This window comes from Hyaena hyaena, unplaced genomic scaffold (genome assembly GCF_003009895.1).
Source record: "Hyaena hyaena isolate Hyena2069 unplaced genomic scaffold, ASM300989v1 scaffold_69, whole genome shotgun sequence".
NCBI classification, from domain to species: Eukaryota; Metazoa; Chordata; class Mammalia; order Carnivora; family Hyaenidae; genus Hyaena; species Hyaena hyaena.
In genome coordinates, this window is record NW_024080702.1 from 198,842 (window position 1) to 217,824 (window position 18,983).

Genomic DNA, 18,983 nt, shown 5'->3' on the forward strand with positions numbered 1-18,983 from the left:
CTGGCATGGCTGTGCCCTCCCCAGGCCCGTCTGGGTGGCCTGCCTCCTCCCCCTCTTCCTCTCCTCCCCCTCCCTGCTCCAGGACCCAGGTCCCCACCCCGGCCCAGCCCTGCTTCTTCTCCAGGACAGCTCCCTGGCCACCTGCTCAGTGGCTCAGGCCTGAGCCAGGAATCGCCGCGAAGCCCCCACACCTCTTCTCTCCTGGCCACTGCGTGGGCTTCAGAAGCAGATCTCACAGGCCCGCCTCGCCTCCCCTTCCGGGGTGGGGGACCTGCCGATCCCCGGCGCTCGGGCCCTGGGTGCTGAGACTCCAGCTGTGGTACCGGGGCCCACGCGGGGTGCCGTGCCTGCACGTGGCGCAGAGTCTGAAGAAGTGGGCCCCGCGCCTCTGTGTCCCCAGCGTGGCGGGCAGGGCTCCGAGTCTCCCTCCTCCCTCCCAAAGCAGACCTTCTCTGGCCACACTGGCAGCAGGAAGGCAGGGCAGAGTCGGGGGGGGGGGGTGGCGAGAGCCTGAGGAGGCTGGCAGATGCCGGGCCTGGGGGCCCTGTGGGACTGCAGCCCCTGCTGCCGGACCCTGTGCAGGCCGGGCTGTCAGTGGGCAGGGGAGTGGCTGGCAGGGAGGCCCCGGGCAGTGGTGCCGTCTGACCCTTTGGAAGGTCAAATGCCCCTGATGTGGGGGAGGGGCGTGAGTGTGGCTCAGGGTGACCTGACCTGGCCCTGCTGCATGACCTGGCGGGGAATGTCCCCCAGGGCTCTCATGACCGGCCCCGGGGTGGCGCCCTCCCAGCGCAGGAACCGTGTGAGGCACACAGCGGGCATTCCTGGAGACCTGGCCCCGCCCAGGCCTCCCAACTCAGATTCTGCCTCAGTGGACCCAGCCTGCCCTGAACCCGGGTCCCCCCATGGCCAGGAGTGCCTTGCACACGCTCCCATGCTCACTCACGGGACACTCACCCCCCCCCACGCTCACACACACACACACAATCACACAGTGCACAGAGTTCTCACGCTGCCCCGGCCCCGTCCCGTCCCCGGCTGCACGGAGAAGGGGAGCCTGGCGAAGGGCCGGGTGGGGAGGATCCCCAGAGTGGACGGCAGAGGTGACAGAGATGACAGAAAAAGCTTAAAACAAACAGAATGTAACTCAGCAGAGCAGGTGCGGGGCGGGGGGGACGCTGGGGGGAGGGGCACTAACATGGCGTTACTGGCGGTGTCGGAGGAGGCGGCGGCCTCAGAGAGGGCTCCAGGCTCGGCCTATTTGAGGGCGCACCCAACGGGGGCCCGGGGCGGCTGACTGCAAGTGAGCGAACACTGTTCTCACAGAAATGGGGGGCAAAGTAGGCACATGGACCAAAGCAGTCCTGCCTGAGGCTTGCTAGGCCATCTGGGGTCCCGGAAGTGGGCTGGGGGTGGGGGACCAGGTCCTGGGAATGGCTGGGGGTGGGGGCCCTGGGTCCCAGAAATGGCTGGTGGGGGGACCAGGTCTGGGAGGGGGCTAAGGGTGGGGGACTCCAGGTCTGGGCGTGGGGGGACCAGGGTCAGGGGTCGGGGCTGGGCTGGTGGGACTGGATCCGAGTTGGGTGTGGGATGGGCCTGGGGGGGTTCCTAGTGGAAGGGGGGTTGCCACAGGAAGTGGGTATGGCCTGGGTCCTGGGGTCAGAGGGGATGGGGTCCATTAGAGTAGACAGATGAAAGGGTCCTGGGGGAGGGCAGCGCCGGGACTCCCCACATCCCCTCTCTTAAGCAGAGGGTGAACCCATCTGTCCAAGTTCACACAAAGCAAACTAGAGTGAGGCCATGGCCACTTCCCTCTGGTCCCTTGTGCTCTGACCGTGCATCCACCAGGGTCCCCTGTTCTCTGGCTGTGCACCCCCCAGAGTCCCCTGTATCTGCTTTGACTGTGCACCCCCGGGCGACTGCCCCAGCTGGGGAGCAAGTGGTCCACCTGACCACGTGCTGGCCAGCCACCTGGGCAGCACCTCCCTCAGGCCCTGTGTGTGTGTGCACGTGTGTGTGCGCCAGTGCACACATGTGAGTGTGACTGTGATGCATGTGTACGTGTGCCTGTGTCAGTGTGGCGTAAGTATGCTCGAGTGCACGTGTGCAAGTATGTGGTGCGTGTATATGTGTGTGCAAGCATAAGTGGGGTGTGTGTACATGTGCACGGGTGTGTGTATGCATGGGTGTGTGAGTGTACACACGCGAGTATTTGGGGTGTGTGTACATGCGTGCACGTGAGTGTGGTGTGTGCATGTGTGTGCAAATGTGGGTGAGTGTATGAGTGTGCACTCATGCAAACACAGGGCAGCGTGCAGGGTGCCTCCTGCCGTGCGGAGCAGGCCCTGCCCAGCCACATGGGCACATGTGGGAGTGCATGGGAGCTGGGGCACCGGCTGCACACCCGGAAGGGCCCCAGGAGGCAGCGGCTCCACGGACCCCCGGGCTCTGGCACATCCCTGACCCGCTCAGACCCCGCTCAGACCCGCTCTGCCAGCCACCAGCCCTGCAGAGCCTCAGGCCGCTCGGCCGTAGGAGATGGAGCGGGACAGGAGCACCTGCCCCGACGGCCACTGCAGGAAGCCAGCGAACCAGTGCCCGGCTCGGAGCCAGCGCCACGTCCTGATCGCCACATCAGACGGGCGTGTGGCCCTGGGCCTGATGGGGATGGGCCTGGGGGACAGTGTGTTCTGAGGGCGGGGCACGCGGATCCCCACTCTGGGGGGATGAGGCCCAGGGAATAGGGGACCCGGCTCCCAGCCACCGCGGCACTCCGGGGACGTCCACTTCCCCTAAAGCAGAGTGGCAGCTTTCTAACCAGGACCAGAACCCACCGGACACCGGAGAGGATGGTTTCCTGAAGCTTCTGTTCACTAGGGGTGGCAGGAGGAACAGGAAGAGGGGGACACAGAGACAGAGACGGAGACGCAGACGGAGACGGAGACGGACGGCTGGCACGGAGGGAGGGGAGTAGGCCCAGCGAGGGCAGAGGGAGGCAGAGAGCAGGCAGAGGTGAGGTGAGGAGGGCTCAGAGGGCTGGGGCAGCCCAGGACAGAGAGAGGGGCTGAGTCTCCACCCGTATCTGGCCTCCGTCGGTGACCTCAGAGCTCCCATCCCCTGGGGGGCTGGGGGAGCAGCGCCGTCCCAGGCTCACCCGGGAGCACCTTCCTGGGAGCACCGGGCACTGCCCTCTGGGCTCCAGCTCCCCAGGTAGGAGGAACATCGTGCCTGTCCCCATACTCTCCTCCTGTCGCTGAAGCCACCATGAGGACGGGCAGGTTGTATGCTCCCTTGGGGTCACCCAACTCCACGGCAGGGCAGTGGGGGGGCAGGCGCACCCTCCCACCACCCTGAGGTCCTTGCAGGAGTAGGGTCTCCGGAAACAATTGGCTTCACTGTTTCTGAGGACTAGACGGAGAAACTGAGGCACAGGGCAAGGCAGAGTCTGGCTGTGAGCCCTACGCAGGCCTCTGAGGCCCGTTTCCCCCCTGCTCTGGGGCCCGGGGGCAGTGGGCGGGCTCTGGATCTTTCTGACTCAAGGCAGGTGAAGAGCCCCTGGGGGGGGCGGCCCTACCCTGCCCGCTCTTTCAGCTTCTTGTCCGTGATGCCGTCTTTGGACACGAGCTTGTTGAACACCAGGATCCCGATGACCATGTTCACCTGCAGGGCAGAGAGGGGCGGGCGTGGGGGCGGGGCTCCGGGGAGGCGGAGCAGGCGTGGGGGCGGGGCTCCGGAGCAGGCGAGGGGCGGGGCTCCGGGGAGGCGGAGCAGGCGTGGGGCGGGGCCCCGGGGGCAGGAGGGCCACCTGCCGGGCTCGCCAGCCCCGCCAGTCCCCAGCGGTTAGGTGGGGCTCTCCAGACGGCAGTGAGGTGCCCCAGCGCGAGTCGCCCCTGTCACCCTCCCACGTGACCTGCTCCCTGAGGATCTGGGAGCCTCCCCGGCAGGGGTGGACATGAGGAGGGCCAGGCTGCCCCAGCTGCGGCTCTCCCCAGAGGCTGGATCCCGGGTGGCCGGCCCTGAGCAGGCCAGAGGCCCATCTGCCGTCCCCACTGTGGTCAGCAGCGTTCTCGGAGCTGGGACCCCATCTGTCCAGACGTCACAGGTCAGCGGTCAGGCTGCCTGCCCTGCTCAGACCGCACAGGGACGTCCTATGATCCCACTGCCGTCACACTTGGGTGTGCCGCGTGCTCTGTGCCCCCTCAACCTCTCACCCCCAGCTCCCTGTATTCCTCCCACAACAGGAAGCTCATCCCTCACTGGGGCCCAACCTGCAGGCCATCTTGGGGACATCTTCCCCGTCCCGGCTCCGCCCGGGGCCACACTGCTCCTGCACCCCCATGGTACCCTCCTGACCCCTTCCCACCAGGCGCCTCTTCAAGGTGCTTCTTGCTATTAACGTCCTGGAAGCTACCGCCTATGCCAAAGAGAACTGTCCCCAGGGTGCCCCCGTCAGCCCAGCCATGGCCCTGGAGACCTTGGGGTGTCCCTTCTCCTGGGGGGAGGAGGCTCCCAGCTCTTTCTGTTGCACCCTGAATGCACCCCCCTCCGGCTCCTAGGCTGCAGAAGCTGCCTGACTGGGTTCCAGGGATGGGCCCCAGACTGCTTGGATCTGGGTGCGGGGGCCCCGACGCCCTGCAGCCCCTCGTTGGGAGTGTTCACGACTCCACGCACAGCAGCGGCCAGGCCCTGCCTTTCATCCTTGTCTGAACGGAAAGTTCCCGGACTCGGGCATCAATGCTGGAGGCATGTTTCCTGGGTGACCTCATTTTCTGACAAGGCCAGGGGCAGAGGGACAGCAGCTGTCTCTACCTGTGCGTCCCCGTGTCACTGATGGGGCCCGGGGCTGGGGTCTGGCCGTGCCCTCCAGATGCACCCTGGGAGAGGGTGTGGGGGATGGGGACTCCTCCCACCACCATCTGAGCCTCCCATCCCTCCCGGGTTGCCTGTCTTTAAAATGGCGAGCCGGCCTGGTCTCTGAAGTGTGGCATTGACATGCACGGCACACAGGCCTCTCCCTTCAAGGAATAAAGGAGCCGGGACCCTCGGGCTAGGCCGGCTGCTCACCGCCTTCACCCTCCCCGTGCCTGTGCCCAGATGCCTCCCTTAGGGTGGCATGGCCGTGCGTGGAGAGGGCTGGGCTCGAGCAGGGCGAGTGGAGGCCCCCAGCTGTGCCCAGCTCCCCCTGCTCAGCCCTAACTTGGGGACAATGACCCTGTGTGCCACATGGCACCGTTTCACATCCATCCCCAAAGGAGTGTGGGAAGTAGTGGCAAGGGAAAACAAGGGGGTGCTTCCTTCTCAAGAGGGTGACAGCTGGTGGCAGCAAGGGACAGGCCCTGGCCCCCCGTCCTCAGGTTCTGCCGGCTCCTCTACTCACCACTCAGGCCTGGCTGGCACTCCTCGCTACCCTGGTCGGCTGTCTGTCCCCTCATCCCCACTCAGCCAGTCACTCACCCAGTGAACTCACATGGATCTCCTGGAAAGTACACAGCTGGTGCCCAACAATCACACATGCTGTGCTCACAGAAATGAAAGGCCACTGCTGCAGCCCAGCCTCTGCACCCCTCGTACCCTGAGGGCAGGTCGGGGGACCATGAACGCCATTCAGCCCTTGGTGATCAAGGTGACCCAGAAAGAGCAACGCAAACAGCCCACAGCCACATGGGATGGCGGGGAGGGTTCAGTACCAGCACGACAGCGGCGGCCGGTCCCACGAAGGCATACAGCAGTCCCCCCTCCAGGGAGAGCCAGCAGCTGGGGAGGGAGACAGGCTGGTCAGTGGCCAGGCGTGTCCCCCCTCCCCCCCTCCCCCGGGAAGGCAGGTGAGATGCTGGCGGGCAGCAGAAGGAGCTGGGCTTGGCCAGCCCTCCTGTGTGCACGCCGCGCACCCACGCTGGCTTCCCAGCCCTCGGGGCCCCGGCTTACAGATGGAGAAGCGGGTACAGGGCGGGGGCGCAGCTGCTGGGAACCACACGACGCAGAGCCAGGCTGGCCAGGGAAGCATGTCCTGACCGCCCCAGGCTGCCCCCCAACTCTCCTCCTAGATCCCCCCCAAACCTCATGCACAGACCCTTCTTCCTGACATAATTCCAAAATTCTGGGTTGGGTCCCTGGTCTGGCCCTCCTCCGGCCCACTCATCCCAGGCCCCACGGCTGGGACACCCAGCACTCTGCTCACACACTGGCCTGGCCCCTCCTCACCCTACACAGGGTCACCAGCCCCACACTTCCCCACCCATGGTGGCCCATGGGAGCTTCGAGAATGTTCCTGAGCTGTTTCCTCTGCCTTAAGCAATCCACCCCATGCTGTCAGACAAACTCCTCTTCATCCTTCAGAACCCCACTTTAATGTCCTCATCTTCCCCTGATCCACCCCTGACCCTCTCAGCGCTGAGGGCAGTGTCCATATTTACCCCTTGGCACTCACCCTATTGGGGTTTCCAATAACTGGGTCCTCATTTGTGTCTACTGCCCCTGCTGCCCAGTGGGGCCTGTCCCCCTGGGGCTCCACAGAGAGCCAAGCCCATGCAGTCCCACCCCTTGCCTCTGGCTCCCCGATTCCTCTCCTGTGGCCTGTAGCCACAGCCCCATCCAGCCTCTCCCCCAACCCTGGGAATCACCATACTGCTTTTAGGATAACCCCAAGCTTCCTGGCTTGGCATTCAAGGCCCCTGGACCTGGCCCAACTGACCCTTCAGGACCTTCCTGACTTCATCTGTGAAATAGACCCCCTACCACCTGTCTTGCCCTCCTCGGGGCCGCAGTCACTATAGTCACGCAGAGGTGCATACACTGGTACAGAGGGGAAAACCGAGGCCCCCAGAGCTGTCCAAGGTACCCAAGGAGGAGGTGGGAAGCTCTGAAGGCCCTGAGCCTCATTTTCCTCCATCCTGCCGCCCACCGTCCGGGAGGAGCTGGCTAATTACAGGAAGCAGCCCCTCGAGGAGCCCAGCCTCCAGCCCCGGGGCCCCCACCCTCTCCCAGCCTTGGGTCTCTCCTCTGTGAGACGGGCACCCAGCCAGCTGTCACCTTCTAGGGCAGTGGCAGGGTCTGGGGGAGCCGAGCGGCCTCCACCCCATCCCCACCCTGCCCCGACTCACTAGTTCATGGTGCTGTACCCTTTGGCCTTGGTGAATCCCACAGAAATGGCCACGACCAGCGCAGGGAGCCCTGGGGAAGGACCAGAAAGAAAGGGAGTCGGTCCTCCCCCATCCAAGCCCTGTCGCCCTCTGCCTCCTTCCAGCCCCGTGGGTGGGGTGAGGCGGGGGCACAAGGTGCCTCTGAGGCCCCTGAGCAGAGGGTGACGCCTAGTAGAAGAGAAGGGGACAGGAGGCGGGCGGGGGTGAGGGCTTGTGGGACCAGAGGCATGACAGCAGGTCAGCAAGTGACACAGGACGCCGAGTCACACTTGAATTTCAGATAAAAAAGAAAACATTTTTTGGGCACCAGGGGGCTCCATTGGTTAAGCGCTGGATTCTTGATTTCAGCTCAGGTCATGATCTCATGGTTCAGGGGATCGAGTCCCATGTCGGGCTCTGTGCTGACAGCGTGGAGCCTGCCTGGGATTCTCTCTCTCCTTCTCTCTCTGCCCCCGCCCCATTCACGCGTGCCCTCTCTTTCTCAAAATAAATTAATAAACGTTAAAAAAATTCTAAGGGGCGCCTGGGTGGCTTAGTCGGTTAAGCGTCCAACTTTCGCTTAGGTCATGATCTCGCGGTTCGTGGGTTCGAGCCCCGCGTCGGGCTCTGTGCTGACTGCCAGCTCGGAGCCTGGAGCCTGTTTCGGTCTGTGACTCCCTCTCTCTCTGACCCTCCCCTGCTCACACTGTCTCTCTCTCTCTCTCTCTCTCTCCTAGAAATAAATAAAAATGTTTTTAAAAGAAGTTAAAAAAAAATTCTAAAAAGAAAACATTTTTATTATGACCCCATCCCAAGTATTGAATGGGATATACTTTAAAAATCAGTCATTATCTGAAATCCAAATAGAACTCGGCGTCACATTTGATCTGCCGACCTTACAGAGGCCCAGGAGGGCAAGGGCAGAGCAAGGGGTGAGGGGGGCGGGCTGCAGTGGGGCAGCCCCACCGCCCGCCTGCCCGGCACCCCTCACCCCAGCCCAGGCAGAGGTGGGCAGGCCCGGGGAGGGGCGGCCCCACCGCCCGCCTGCCCGGCACCACTCACCCCAGCCCAGGCAGAGGAAGCGCTTGCGGATGAGGCGGTTCCGGAGGTGGCCGGTCACGGCCATGTAGGACTGCCAGGCCTCGGTGAGCACCCAGCAGAAGGAGGACAGGAAGAAGAAGTGCAGGAAGGCAGCCACCAGCGTGCACACCACCTGCGCGGGGCCGGCAGGCAGCTTAGGCTGGGCAGGTACCTGCTCACCTGTCCCCATGCCCGCCCCACGAGGGGCCCGGCGAGGCTGACACAGCCCAAACCCACGTCTGCAGTGGTCACGAGGTCAACTCTCTGGGCAGGAAGCCACCGAGGGGTCCCCTGGTTCACAGCCTCCAGGAGGGCTGATCGGCGCCCCCCCCCCCCAGAGTGCTTGTCCCATAAACTGCCAGGGACAGAGTCCCCTCTCCTTTCATCTTCCCCGGCCACTCAGAGACCCACCAAGTGCCAGCAGAAACCCACCCGTCGAGCACACCCACTCAGCAGGTGGTGAACCCAACACCCAGGGAGGGCAAGTTCCCCCAGGGCCACACGGCAGTGCACAGACGGGGTGGGACGCTCTGGGCCCCAGTGCTGGGCCAGCCCAGGGGCCTGAACTGGCTCATCTCAAAGTGCCAGTCCAGCTGGAGACGCCAGACACGGAGTCCCGGTCAGAGACCGCTGCGGCCGGAGGAGAGCGGAGGACTCTGCGGCCCTAGCGCTCTCCGCCCTGAGCTCCCTTGGGACCCTGTGGGCTTCATCACCGCCACCCCGTCCCACCTGGGCACACTGGGTGTGCACCGCAGGGCGGAGCCACCTGCCTTATTGCGGGTCTGGGTCTGCCCGATGAGGATGAGGGCGTTGGAGGAGATGATGGACAAGCAGAAGTTGATGAGGATGACGGACCGCTCTGAGCGGATGTACCTGCGGGGACAGAGGTGTCAGTGCCCGACAGGGCGGCGTCTTCATGGGAGCCAGGGTCCTGTGGGTACACCAAGACCACGGCACCACCTCCCCCCTGCAGACGTTGCTGCTACCGCCGTCATGACCGCCATCAGCACCGCCTCCACCACCACCACCATCTCCACCATCCATGATGCCTCCACCGTCATCTCTGCCATCAACCACCACCATGACCACACCGCCACCGTCACCGCCACGTTCTCACTACTACGTGCTCAATCCCAGCACACAGCCGGGTGCCAGGGAGGGCCGTGCGGAGCCTCTGAGCACAGCTGACCATTCCCGCTGGGGAGGGCTTAGCCTTAGAATTGCTTCCCCTTCTCTCCCTGTCACTGGATCCCTGGGACACAGCTCGTTTCTGGGGTCCCGGTCTCTGCCTGCTCCTGGCTTTCACCCCAGCTGTCCCCCTGTCCCACCAGCCCCTCCCACCCCGTTCGATCCTGACTTGGAGGCAAGAAGACAAAGTGGTTCCGAGTGGGGGCTGCAGAGACCATGCCTGCAGCGGCTCAGCTACGCTCCAGCTGTGCAACACTGGGCAGGTGGCCCAACCCCTCTGTGCCTCTGTCTCTCCATTGGCAGGAGGGGACGGCACCTTCTGCTCAGGACTGTGACCGAGATTCAAGGGGCAGCCGCCATCACTTCTCCTCCCTGTTCTCCAGGGCGGCCTCCCGGTGGCCTTGAGGGCCGAGAGCCAGACTGGTGGTGAGCAGAGGGCATGGGGCTGCCCCTCAGGGGCCATGATGCGGCCTGATGTGCTGTGTGACCTTGGGGGGGGGCACTTTCCCTCGGGCTGGGGTCCTGACTGCCGCTCACAAGGGCAGGGTCTCAGCCAGCAGGGCTCAGAAAGGAGGCGATTTGAGAATCTTCGGCAAAGCCCTCAGAAGCACCGCAGGCTGGGCTGGAGGCCGGGAGCTGTCCCGAGCCTCCTTTCCCAGAAGTCTCTGGAAACCAAGGCCTCAGGGAGGGGCTGGCCCAGTGGGCCAAGCACGCCCACAGGGACTGGGACAGATGGTCTGAGGAGGGGCTGAGTGGGAGGAGCACTGGGTGCTGGCTTGGTGCCGGGGTTGGTGGTTCAAAGCTTCTGCCCCAGGGCAGGATGGGGGCTGCGAGCAGCACAGGCCGACCCTCCCCTCCCCCGGGGACACAGGGGCACATCGATGTCTCCTTGCTGGCCTCAGGGTGCGACATCGATTCTGCTGCCCGTGATGCCAGACACGAAGAGGCAGATGCGGGCCAGGGGGCGGGTGACCTTGACTCACACTGCCAGTCCTAAACCTCGGCGGGGCCCACAGTGGGGCTCTGGGGGCAGGGAGGTGAGACCCACCCATGGGCACACACTCGCCCTCACGCACCCATGCCCGTCCGCCCGCACCTCTGCACACATGTCCCTCACCCCAGGGCTGGGAACTGTGGGGACTGCGCCCCACCCCCACCCTGCCTGGCAGGGGGAGGGCCCAGGGGTCTGTGATGCGGCCCTGTGGCCTGGGGATCCCTGTGGAGGTTCTCGCCCTGAGACCTGACCCTGGGCTCAGAGAAGGCCTTGCACGTCCACATGGCAGGACACAGAACGTGGGGGCTGCGGGGTCCCAGGGCAGGCGCTTGGCTGCGCAGGCCGGCCCGCATCTGCCAGGGCTGCCTCCAGGGGAGGGGGACGCGTGGCCACCACCTTGTGCAGGAGGGTGGGCACGGCAGGGGGCAGGAGGAAAGGGTGACCGGTTTGTCCCCCGCGGGCGCCTGTGCCCCGCCTCAGCCGTGTCACCCGGCTTCCAGGCAGCAGCGGGTGGGGACTCTCGGGGAGGGAGGGGGACAGAGGGAGGAGAGTGGTGGCAGAGGTGGGGTGGAGGTGCGGTCCATCTGTGGTGACGGTGGGCAGGGGGAGATGGGGGCGGGGTGGTGACCACGGAGGGACGGTACCGCTGACTGGGAAGGGGCTCTGGACCAGCCCACCCCTGCGGCAGCCCTCAAAGCAGAAGGGACAAGACTTGACCCCGGACACCCGGCTCCCGGGACCTGCTGGCCACCCCCAGCCCCGCCCGCGCATGTTCAGGCACCACCCCGGTTCCCGGGACCCGCTGCTCCTCCCCCCCCCGCACGCTCAGGCAGCACCTCCACACGGAGACGTAGATGATAATCAGCATGAGCAGGGTGAGGGACGACACGCCGCAGCCCACGATGAGTGTCACGGACGGCACGATCACCTTCTCCATGTTCTGAGGGTTCGGGGCAGGGAGAAAGCAGAGTGAGGCCTGAGGCTGGGGGGCTGATGCGGGGGGAGCCTTGCCTCGGCACCCCCCCCCACACTCCTGCGCTGCCCCGGACCCCTGGAGTGGGCAGTCCCCTGAGGGGTTCTCCTCTCTTGCTGGAGGTTGGGGCCTTTGCCGCCGCGCCCCACGGGTACAGTTATGGTCTCCCGCCCTCCCCCCGGCGATGAAGCGTTTGCCTGCACTTCACAGACCTCCACCTCCACCTGATCCCAGAGGGGGATCCCCCCGTGTCACACACAGGCCACGGGGCGCCAGCCCCGCCTCGCGGACAGCGCCCCCAGTCTGCATGCTTCCGGAAGGCAGCTGACAGCGGAACACGGGGCTCCCTGCACGGCCCCACTGCCCCCACTGCATCCAACCAGCATCCGACGGCCGCCTCCAGCCTCCGCTGCCTTGAGCCCCGTCCCCACCACCAACACCCGCTGCCCCTCCAGGCGCCCCTGCTTTACACTCTCCCCTTGACCTCCCTTCTGCTCCGCCAGGTCCCTGCATTTCACCTACTGTGCTTGGCCCGCTGATCTGCATCCCCACCCGTGCCCTGGCCTGGCCCCCACAGCTCTTCTCCAAGTGGTTGCCAGAGAATTTTGTAGAATGCCATTAGAGACCACACCCCCACCCTGCTTAGAGTGCTCCCAGCCCCGCTCAGAGTGCTCCTCTGCGCTGCTCGGAGTGCCCCCGCCCACTCACAGAGCTCCCTACCTGCACCCCACCCCCACGCTGTCTGAATGCTCCAGAGGCCACTGGGCCCGGCCCTGCCCACCGTCTACCTCCGCCTCCCGACACTGTCCCCCCCATCACCTGGCTGCCCCCTCGTTCCCACCTCAGAGCTTTTGCACCAGACGGTCCCCCTGCCCAGAGCGCCCTCCCCAGCACGTCACGTGGTGGTGGCTCTCGGGCCGGACGATAGACCGGCCTCTCCCCACCACGGAACTCAGTGCAGCCCCGAGCACTGGCTGGTCCGTGCTCGCCCCCCGTGTGACCGCTGGCCCGCGCGGTCCCTGTCGAGGGCCATACTGAACCCGGGGGCAGGCAGGCACGTGGCACGCTGGGACGTGGCAGGCGGACGGCGCGTACTTGCTGAGCTCGGCCTGAGGCTCCTGCGCGGGAGGGGCCCAGAGACCGCGGGAGGGGCGGAGGAGGGTGACCGCGGCCCAGCGCAGCCTGGCGCCTCTGGGCGGGGGGGGGGCATGGGGGGGGCGTGACAGGAAAGCACGGCTGGGGGACGAGGGGCTGCTTAGGGGTCCCCCACCCTAAAGTGGACAGTCCTGGCCCTGCTCCAAGTCTGACTCGCAGACAGCCCCCAGGGCAGCTGCCAGGCGCCGGCTCACCCGGGCACGCTGCCGCGGGCCTCTCCCACTCCACCGGCTCCGAGGCCCAGCCCACAGCGCCTGCCCTCAGCTGGTGCCCTGCGCCTTCCCCGGGCACTTAGCGCCAGCGCCCTGGACAGGGCGCCCCACAGCCCGTCCAGCGGCGCCGCTGCCCACACCACCCGACAGCGCGGTGTCCGCACCAGCGCATGCCGTTCTGCCCCCCCCAACACCGGAAACACCGCCTCCAGCCCCCGGCCCTGCTCTTCCAGGCTGGGCCCCACTGCCCGGAGACTCCCTGCAGCCGGAGTCCTCCCGTTCCTGGGCCCCGGGCCCGGCCCTGCACGGACGCCCCGTCGATGCGGCCGGCCGGCTGGCTGGGGGCAGGGCAGGCAGGCTCCCGGAAGAAGAAGAGTCACCCAAGGTCGGCCAAGCAGTCAGCGGTCCCTGGGGGCACCACCCCGGTGCAGCTCCCGCACAAAGTGCGTGTCCACACAGGGAGCACAGAACCCAGGGAAGGGGGGGCTCGAGGCCACAGCCTGTACCCTTGAACTTGCCAGGTGACCCTGAAGGCCGGCTGGCCACACAAGTCACGGGTGGTGGAGCAAGTGGCTGGCACCCGCCCTGTGGCCGGCTGCGGCCCCCACCTCTGTGGCCATCTGCCCCCATCTGCCCTCATTAGGCCTGGCAGCCACGTGCCCGCCAGCTTGCCATCCCCCCTCCCCTGCCTGTCCACTCCCTCCTCCTCCACCTGGCTCATCCGTCACTCCTGACAGCCCCGGCCCCGCAGGTTCCAGACAGCGTGGAGAAGAGAGGGGACACGGAGTGAGCGGGCCGGGGTCCCGCGGAGCTCCAGCTCTTGTTGGGGGCGCTGGGTTAGGGATCTCCAGGGCAGGAGATGGGCTCCAACCCACACATAGAGAGAAAAGGCAGAAGCCAGCCGGCCTCCTGCTGGAGACCGGTTCCCTAGCCAAGTTCAGTACCACCCCAGGGCCTTTGCACGTGCTCCTCTCACTGCCCAGTGCTCTTCCTCTGACCTTCACATGGCTGGCTCTTCCCTCGGCTTAGATGTCACCACCTCGCAGAGGCCCTCACTGAACATTTGGTCTGAACCAACCCTTCTCTCTCTGCTCCCTCATCCTGTTTTCAGACTTTGCAGGGTCCCCGCCCTCCACCTACCCTCAGCCTCTCTCTTTTGTTGTCTGCACGGTTATCGTTGGTTTCTACCACTTCAGCTCCTTTCAAGCTCCTCCCCAACTGAGTACACATCTGATGCATCCTAAATACACGGTTCCTTCTTCCAGCACCATCTTGGCTGTCCTGCTACTGCTAACACCCCCGTGGCTCCCAGCTCCCACGTAACTGAGCCCTGACCCCAGCACAAGCTCATCCCTGACCCACTGCGGCGTGGCGCCCGTCACATGCTGAACCCTGCCCCCGGTGAGGCTAGGGACACAGGCTCAGGCACATCTCAGAAACACCACCAGCAACAACCGGGCTTTACAGACGGCCGTACGCGCCAGGCTAGGCTGCGCGCTGTGAATCTCTCACTGAGCGGCGTCCCCGCGGCAGCTCGGAGGCAGGCAGCATCGCCCCCTCACAGATGTGACTCAGAGCAGTTACTCAGCCTTCCAGCGGTCAGCCGCACAGCTGGGGTCTGACGTTCTGGTTCCCCGCAGAGCTCGGGCGGGACTGGGGGACTCCTGGGTCCTGCCTCCCCTCCCTCCTTGCCCTGGCCTGGGGTCTCATCTGTCCCCGGCTCCTGGGGGGTGATCACAGCACCCCACCTCTTCCCCTGTTCTCTCCGGTCCCTGGTGGGGACGCCGCAGCCAGCTGCTCAGACCCGAATCCCCATGGCCATCCAACCCCGGCCAGCGGAGAGGCAGGTGCTCCCCATCCCGCCCCAGGCCCGGCCCAGCCCACCTCTGCCACCACCCCACCTGCCAGCCGGGCTCTTCCGCCGCCACTCCTGCTGGATCCCTCCAAGACCCCAACCCCACACCACTCTCCATCACCCCCCAGCCACCCGGCTCCCCGCTGCCTTCAGGATGCAGCCCAGCTCGCCGCAGCTCTGGCCTTGCCCCAGTGCCCGCACCCCAGCACCCCTGCCCTGAGCCCCGCCCCATCCCCCCCGCTTGCTTTCTGCCATCCTCACTTTCCCCGGGACGACTGTCACCCCCGTCCTCTAAGCTCAGCTGCCGAACTCCTGCTCACCCCTCAGGGCCCCACTCCAAACCTCCTCCTCATGCGCCCCTCCCAAACCAACCCCCCAGGAGGCAGGGAGGCTGCTGCTGTGTCCCCGGCCTCTCTGAACACAGATTCATCTCCCCCATCGGACCCCGTGCTCCTCCAGGGCAGGGCTGGGGGTGGGCACAGGGGTCAGATGGGGCAACGGGGTGCACAACAGCTTGGTCCCCCCCACTCAGTACCTCTGGGGTCACCCTTCGCTGGGGCCAGGGCTGGCCGGGAAAGGAGAGGGAGAGGCCGGCAGGCGAGCACAGGTGGGAGGCAGAGCCCCCCGCCCCCAGCTCTTCTGGCACCTGGGCTCTGAGCTCTCCACGCGCCCTTCAAAAGGTCACACAGTCGGGCAGAGCCGACTACGGTGCCGTCTTACAATTGAGGAAACCGAGGCTCACAGAGGCCAGGCAGCTTGCCCTCAGGCCCGTGGCGGGCAGGTGGCTCCGGCCAGCGTGAGCTGCTGTACCTTCAGCCTCAGCTCCTCTGCAGGGACACGGGGGGATGTCACCCACCCCTCCCCCCCAAACACAAGCTCAAACCCTTCACAGACCAAGACTCTGCGCTCCTGTCTGCCCGCCCTGGCACAGCGGCCCCCAGATGCTGCGCCCGGCGCGGGTCAGTCTCCTGGGAGACGCCCGGGGGGCCAAGCCTTCTGCACCTGGTGTCACAGCACCGGCTACCCACCCCTCATCAGACACGACCTCCATGCCAGAGCTGACCTGGAGCTCAGCCCCCGACCCGGACGCCACCTGTCTGTGGAAGGCTCCATCCACAGCACGCAGCCCCCCTGACCCCCCCCCACCGCACTGCAGAGCCTGGTTCAGGAGCTCCCCCGGCCCCCCATCAACTGGGCCACCCCTCACAGCCGCCCTGAGTAACACACAGCTGATTCCACTCTATAGGAGAGGAAACGGAGGCTCCGAGGGATGGAAGACCAGGCCAGAGTCCCTGTGTGTCGGGGGCAAGTGGGTGTTTGAACTCTAACCCCATGCGCATGTTGCACTCCGGAACCTCCCCTGCCCCGGGCCTTCCTCCTCAAACTCCTAAGGATGAGGAGTCACCTGGGGGCCCAAGGCTGGGCCTCTCCTGTTTGCTCTGGCCTCGCGGAGGTCTCAGAAAGCCCCCAGCCCCACTGGCTGCAGAAGAAGCCTGCTGCTTTACCGTTGATGACTACCTATGCAGAAAGCCACCTCTTCCGGGGAGCCCCTGGGATGGCCCTGGCTCCTGCCTTCAGGACCCCGGCCCAGAGTCTGTAACGCCGACAGCCCTGTCCCAGGGACAGCCGGATGGGGGAGGGCATACTTAGGTCAGGCCCCAAAGCAGAGACCCCTGTCCAGCCAGACTTGCCCCCAGACCTGAGGCCTGGCCCAGGAAGGCTGTGGACCTTGAGGGCACCCTCCCCGGCCTCAGGCCCCTGCCTGTTAGTGGAAGGTCCTGTCCAGTTCCACTGCCATCAGGGACTCTGGCTGACAACGTGGCTCTCCGTACCCACGTCCCACTGGACAAACGGGTGGTGGGCAGAACATTCTCAGAAAGGCCTGGAGCTACTTTCCACATGGAACCCAGGGTTTCCTAGAGGGCAGATCTGTGATGCCCCCATTTGATGAGGGCCTGCAACCCCAAACTCCAGGAGAGCCGGGTCCCCTGCACAGTCCGTCCGCCACGTCTGCCACTCAGTGATCTTTCCCCACTGGGCCCAGACTCACATCTCTGGGAGCCCCTTCCCTCCTCAGGGGGCCCAATGGCTGGGGGGGCTTCCTGGGACCCGGTGAATGGAGCTCGGCCCTGGGCGAGACAGTCCATCAGCCCTGGTGGGCTGAGCCCAGCACCCAGGGCTCCAGCCTGGGAGCTGGCCCCAGATGCCATCACCATAGAAACCAGCAGCCCCCACAAGAATCACGGGAACAAAAAGGAGGCCCTGAGATGATGGGGCCTTCCCCAGGAGGGCTGGGGACCTGGGCCAGATCCAGCACCCTCAGGCACCCCAGGACTCGTACCTGGGGACACAGCTGCCTCCAGAGCCCAGGACTACTTGGGGAGGTTGGGGAAGGTCTCCCAATTAGGCGGCAGCTCCTTGCCTGCCCTTTCCCAGGCAGGCCAGGACCCTGCCCCCCAGCTGAGGGGGACACCCACCAGGTGAAAGGGTGTGCCAGCTCCGCCAGGCTGAGCCTTCCCCAGTCCCCCAAAAGCTTGGGCGCAGCCTGCCTAGCTCCCCCGAGGGTCCGTTCCCTCCAAGGTCCCAAGCCCCCAAGGAGAGTGGGGGAGACTCACCCATCAGTCACTGGACAGGGGAAGGGAGCTCAGCCCCTCCCGGGGCCAGTCCCCAACTCCACACCGCCACCCACCCAGCTCCCATCCACCCTCTCCAGAGGCCGGCCAGGCCAGGCTGCGGGGGGGGGGGGGGGGGGGGGGTGGCAGCCAGGCGCACGGCCCCCGGGCAGGGATGGATCCGGCCCCTCCCGCGCCCATCCTGAGCCGGAAGCGCCCGCCCCGCGCCACCCCCTCCCCCCGCGCCCCCCGCGCCCCCCGCGCCCGTCGCCCCCGCGCGGCCCTGCCGGGGTCTCACCGCGTCGGCGCTGAGCTGGGCTAAGATGGCGAAGGTGGAGAGCCGGTCACAGAGGCAGCGCGTCCGGAGGGCGTCGAGGGGCACCGTGCGGCAGCCGCGCCACGACCAGGGCCCGAGCTGCGGGGGGGCGGGGGAGGAGGGCCTGGGGGGAGGACGGGACACACGGGGAGGGGGGGACAGGGGCGGCGTGAGCGGCGGGCGGCCGGCGGCCCGGCCCCCTGTCCCCGCCGGCCCGCGCCCGCACCTGCGCCCGCAGCCGCGCGCCCGCCCCGCCGCCGGCCCCCGGAGCCCCGCGCCCCATGGCCGCCGCCGAGCCACGGGAGAGCGAGTCGCGGGAGCGCGGGGCGCCGGGCCCTGGCCCCGCGCCCGGAGAGCGCCCCGCCCGCCGCGCCCCCAGCGCCGGAGCCGGAGCGGCGCGGAGCCGGAGCCGAGCCGGGGCCCGAGCCGAGCCGGAACCGGAGCCCGCGCGCGAGCGAACCGGAGCCCGCGCGCGAGCCGGAGCCGGAGCCAGAGCCGGAGCAGAGCCAAGCCGGGGGCGGCGGGCGGGGCGGGGGCGCGCTGGGAGGGGTGCCGGGGCCGCCCCCGCTACTCCGCCCCGGAGCCCGGAGCGGCGCTGGTGACCTTGGGACCGCCCCCGCTCCCGCATCCACCTCCGCCGGGCCGGTCGCCCCCGGCGTCCCTCCGCAGCCGAGGCCTGGGACACACAGCCTTCCCCGCTGTCTGGAGGCCCCTCACTGCGCCTTTCCATTTAAACAGGGACTGAAGGACTCGGGCGCTCTGTGCACCGGTCGCTGTGGACGCAAGTCCCCCACCCTTCGAGGCCGGCCCGCAGGTCCGGGAACTCAGGAGCGTCCAGCCAGCGCACCTGGGCCAGGGCTGGGGCCTGCCTTCTCTCAGCGGGCTGCAGCCTGGCCAGCAGAAGTCACCCATGGGGTGCGGCCCTGGGTCCCCGGGACCTGCGGCTGCAGACGGGGGAGGGGGCTCCAGGAGGTCCGAGGCGGAACAGAAACTCTGCACATGAGCACCCACAGCTGGGAGTGCTCTGCTTCTCAGGCCGGGTCGCAAAACGCTTGCCCTGTCGCCAAGTTTCTCGGACGTGCCTGCCCCCAGGACTTTAGGGCAACATTCGAGGTCTCCGCAGAAGGGTCTTCCCAGGGCCCCCCTCCCCCCGAGTCCTGCTGCAGCTCCACTTGCTCGCAGCCCAAGGGAGATACTGGTGCCTCCAGACCATTCTGCTAGCCTGCTCCCCCCACCAGCCAGCCCTCCTGTGTGCGGGGCAGGCTGGGGGCTGAGCTGCTCCCTGCCCGGTGCTCCCCACAGGGGCCCTGACCCTGCACACACACACAAACACACACAACCCGAGACTGCCACCTCTGCTAGCTGTGTCACCTCGGAAGGCTCCCATCCTCACCCCTAGCTCATTTCTTCGGCTCTAAAATGGGGGGCAGGACTTTCCGGAGGATGAAGTGGGCAGATGCTCGCGAGGCGCCCAGCACAGGGC

The 18,983-nt window shown here is 66.5% G+C and overlaps 1 protein-coding gene across 1 annotated transcript in view; it reads right to left on the minus strand.

Annotated features, from left to right (window-relative positions):
- ADGRB1 (adhesion G protein-coupled receptor B1) overlaps positions 1-18,983 on the minus strand; it is a 64,083-nt gene that overhangs the window by 11,798 nt on the left and 33,302 nt on the right. Inside the window, exons 17-23 of the mRNA XM_039232996.1 lie at positions 17,483-17,624; positions 11,214-11,317; positions 8,966-9,068; positions 8,178-8,328; positions 7,098-7,167; positions 5,685-5,751; positions 3,572-3,657 (exon numbers count right to left, since the gene is read on the minus strand). Coding sequence (XP_039088927.1) covers positions 3,572-3,657; positions 5,685-5,751; positions 7,098-7,167; positions 8,178-8,328; positions 8,966-9,068; positions 11,214-11,317; positions 17,483-17,624 — 723 coding nt within the window. The remainder of the gene's footprint in view (positions 1-3,571; positions 3,658-5,684; positions 5,752-7,097; positions 7,168-8,177; positions 8,329-8,965; positions 9,069-11,213; positions 11,318-17,482; positions 17,625-18,983) is intronic.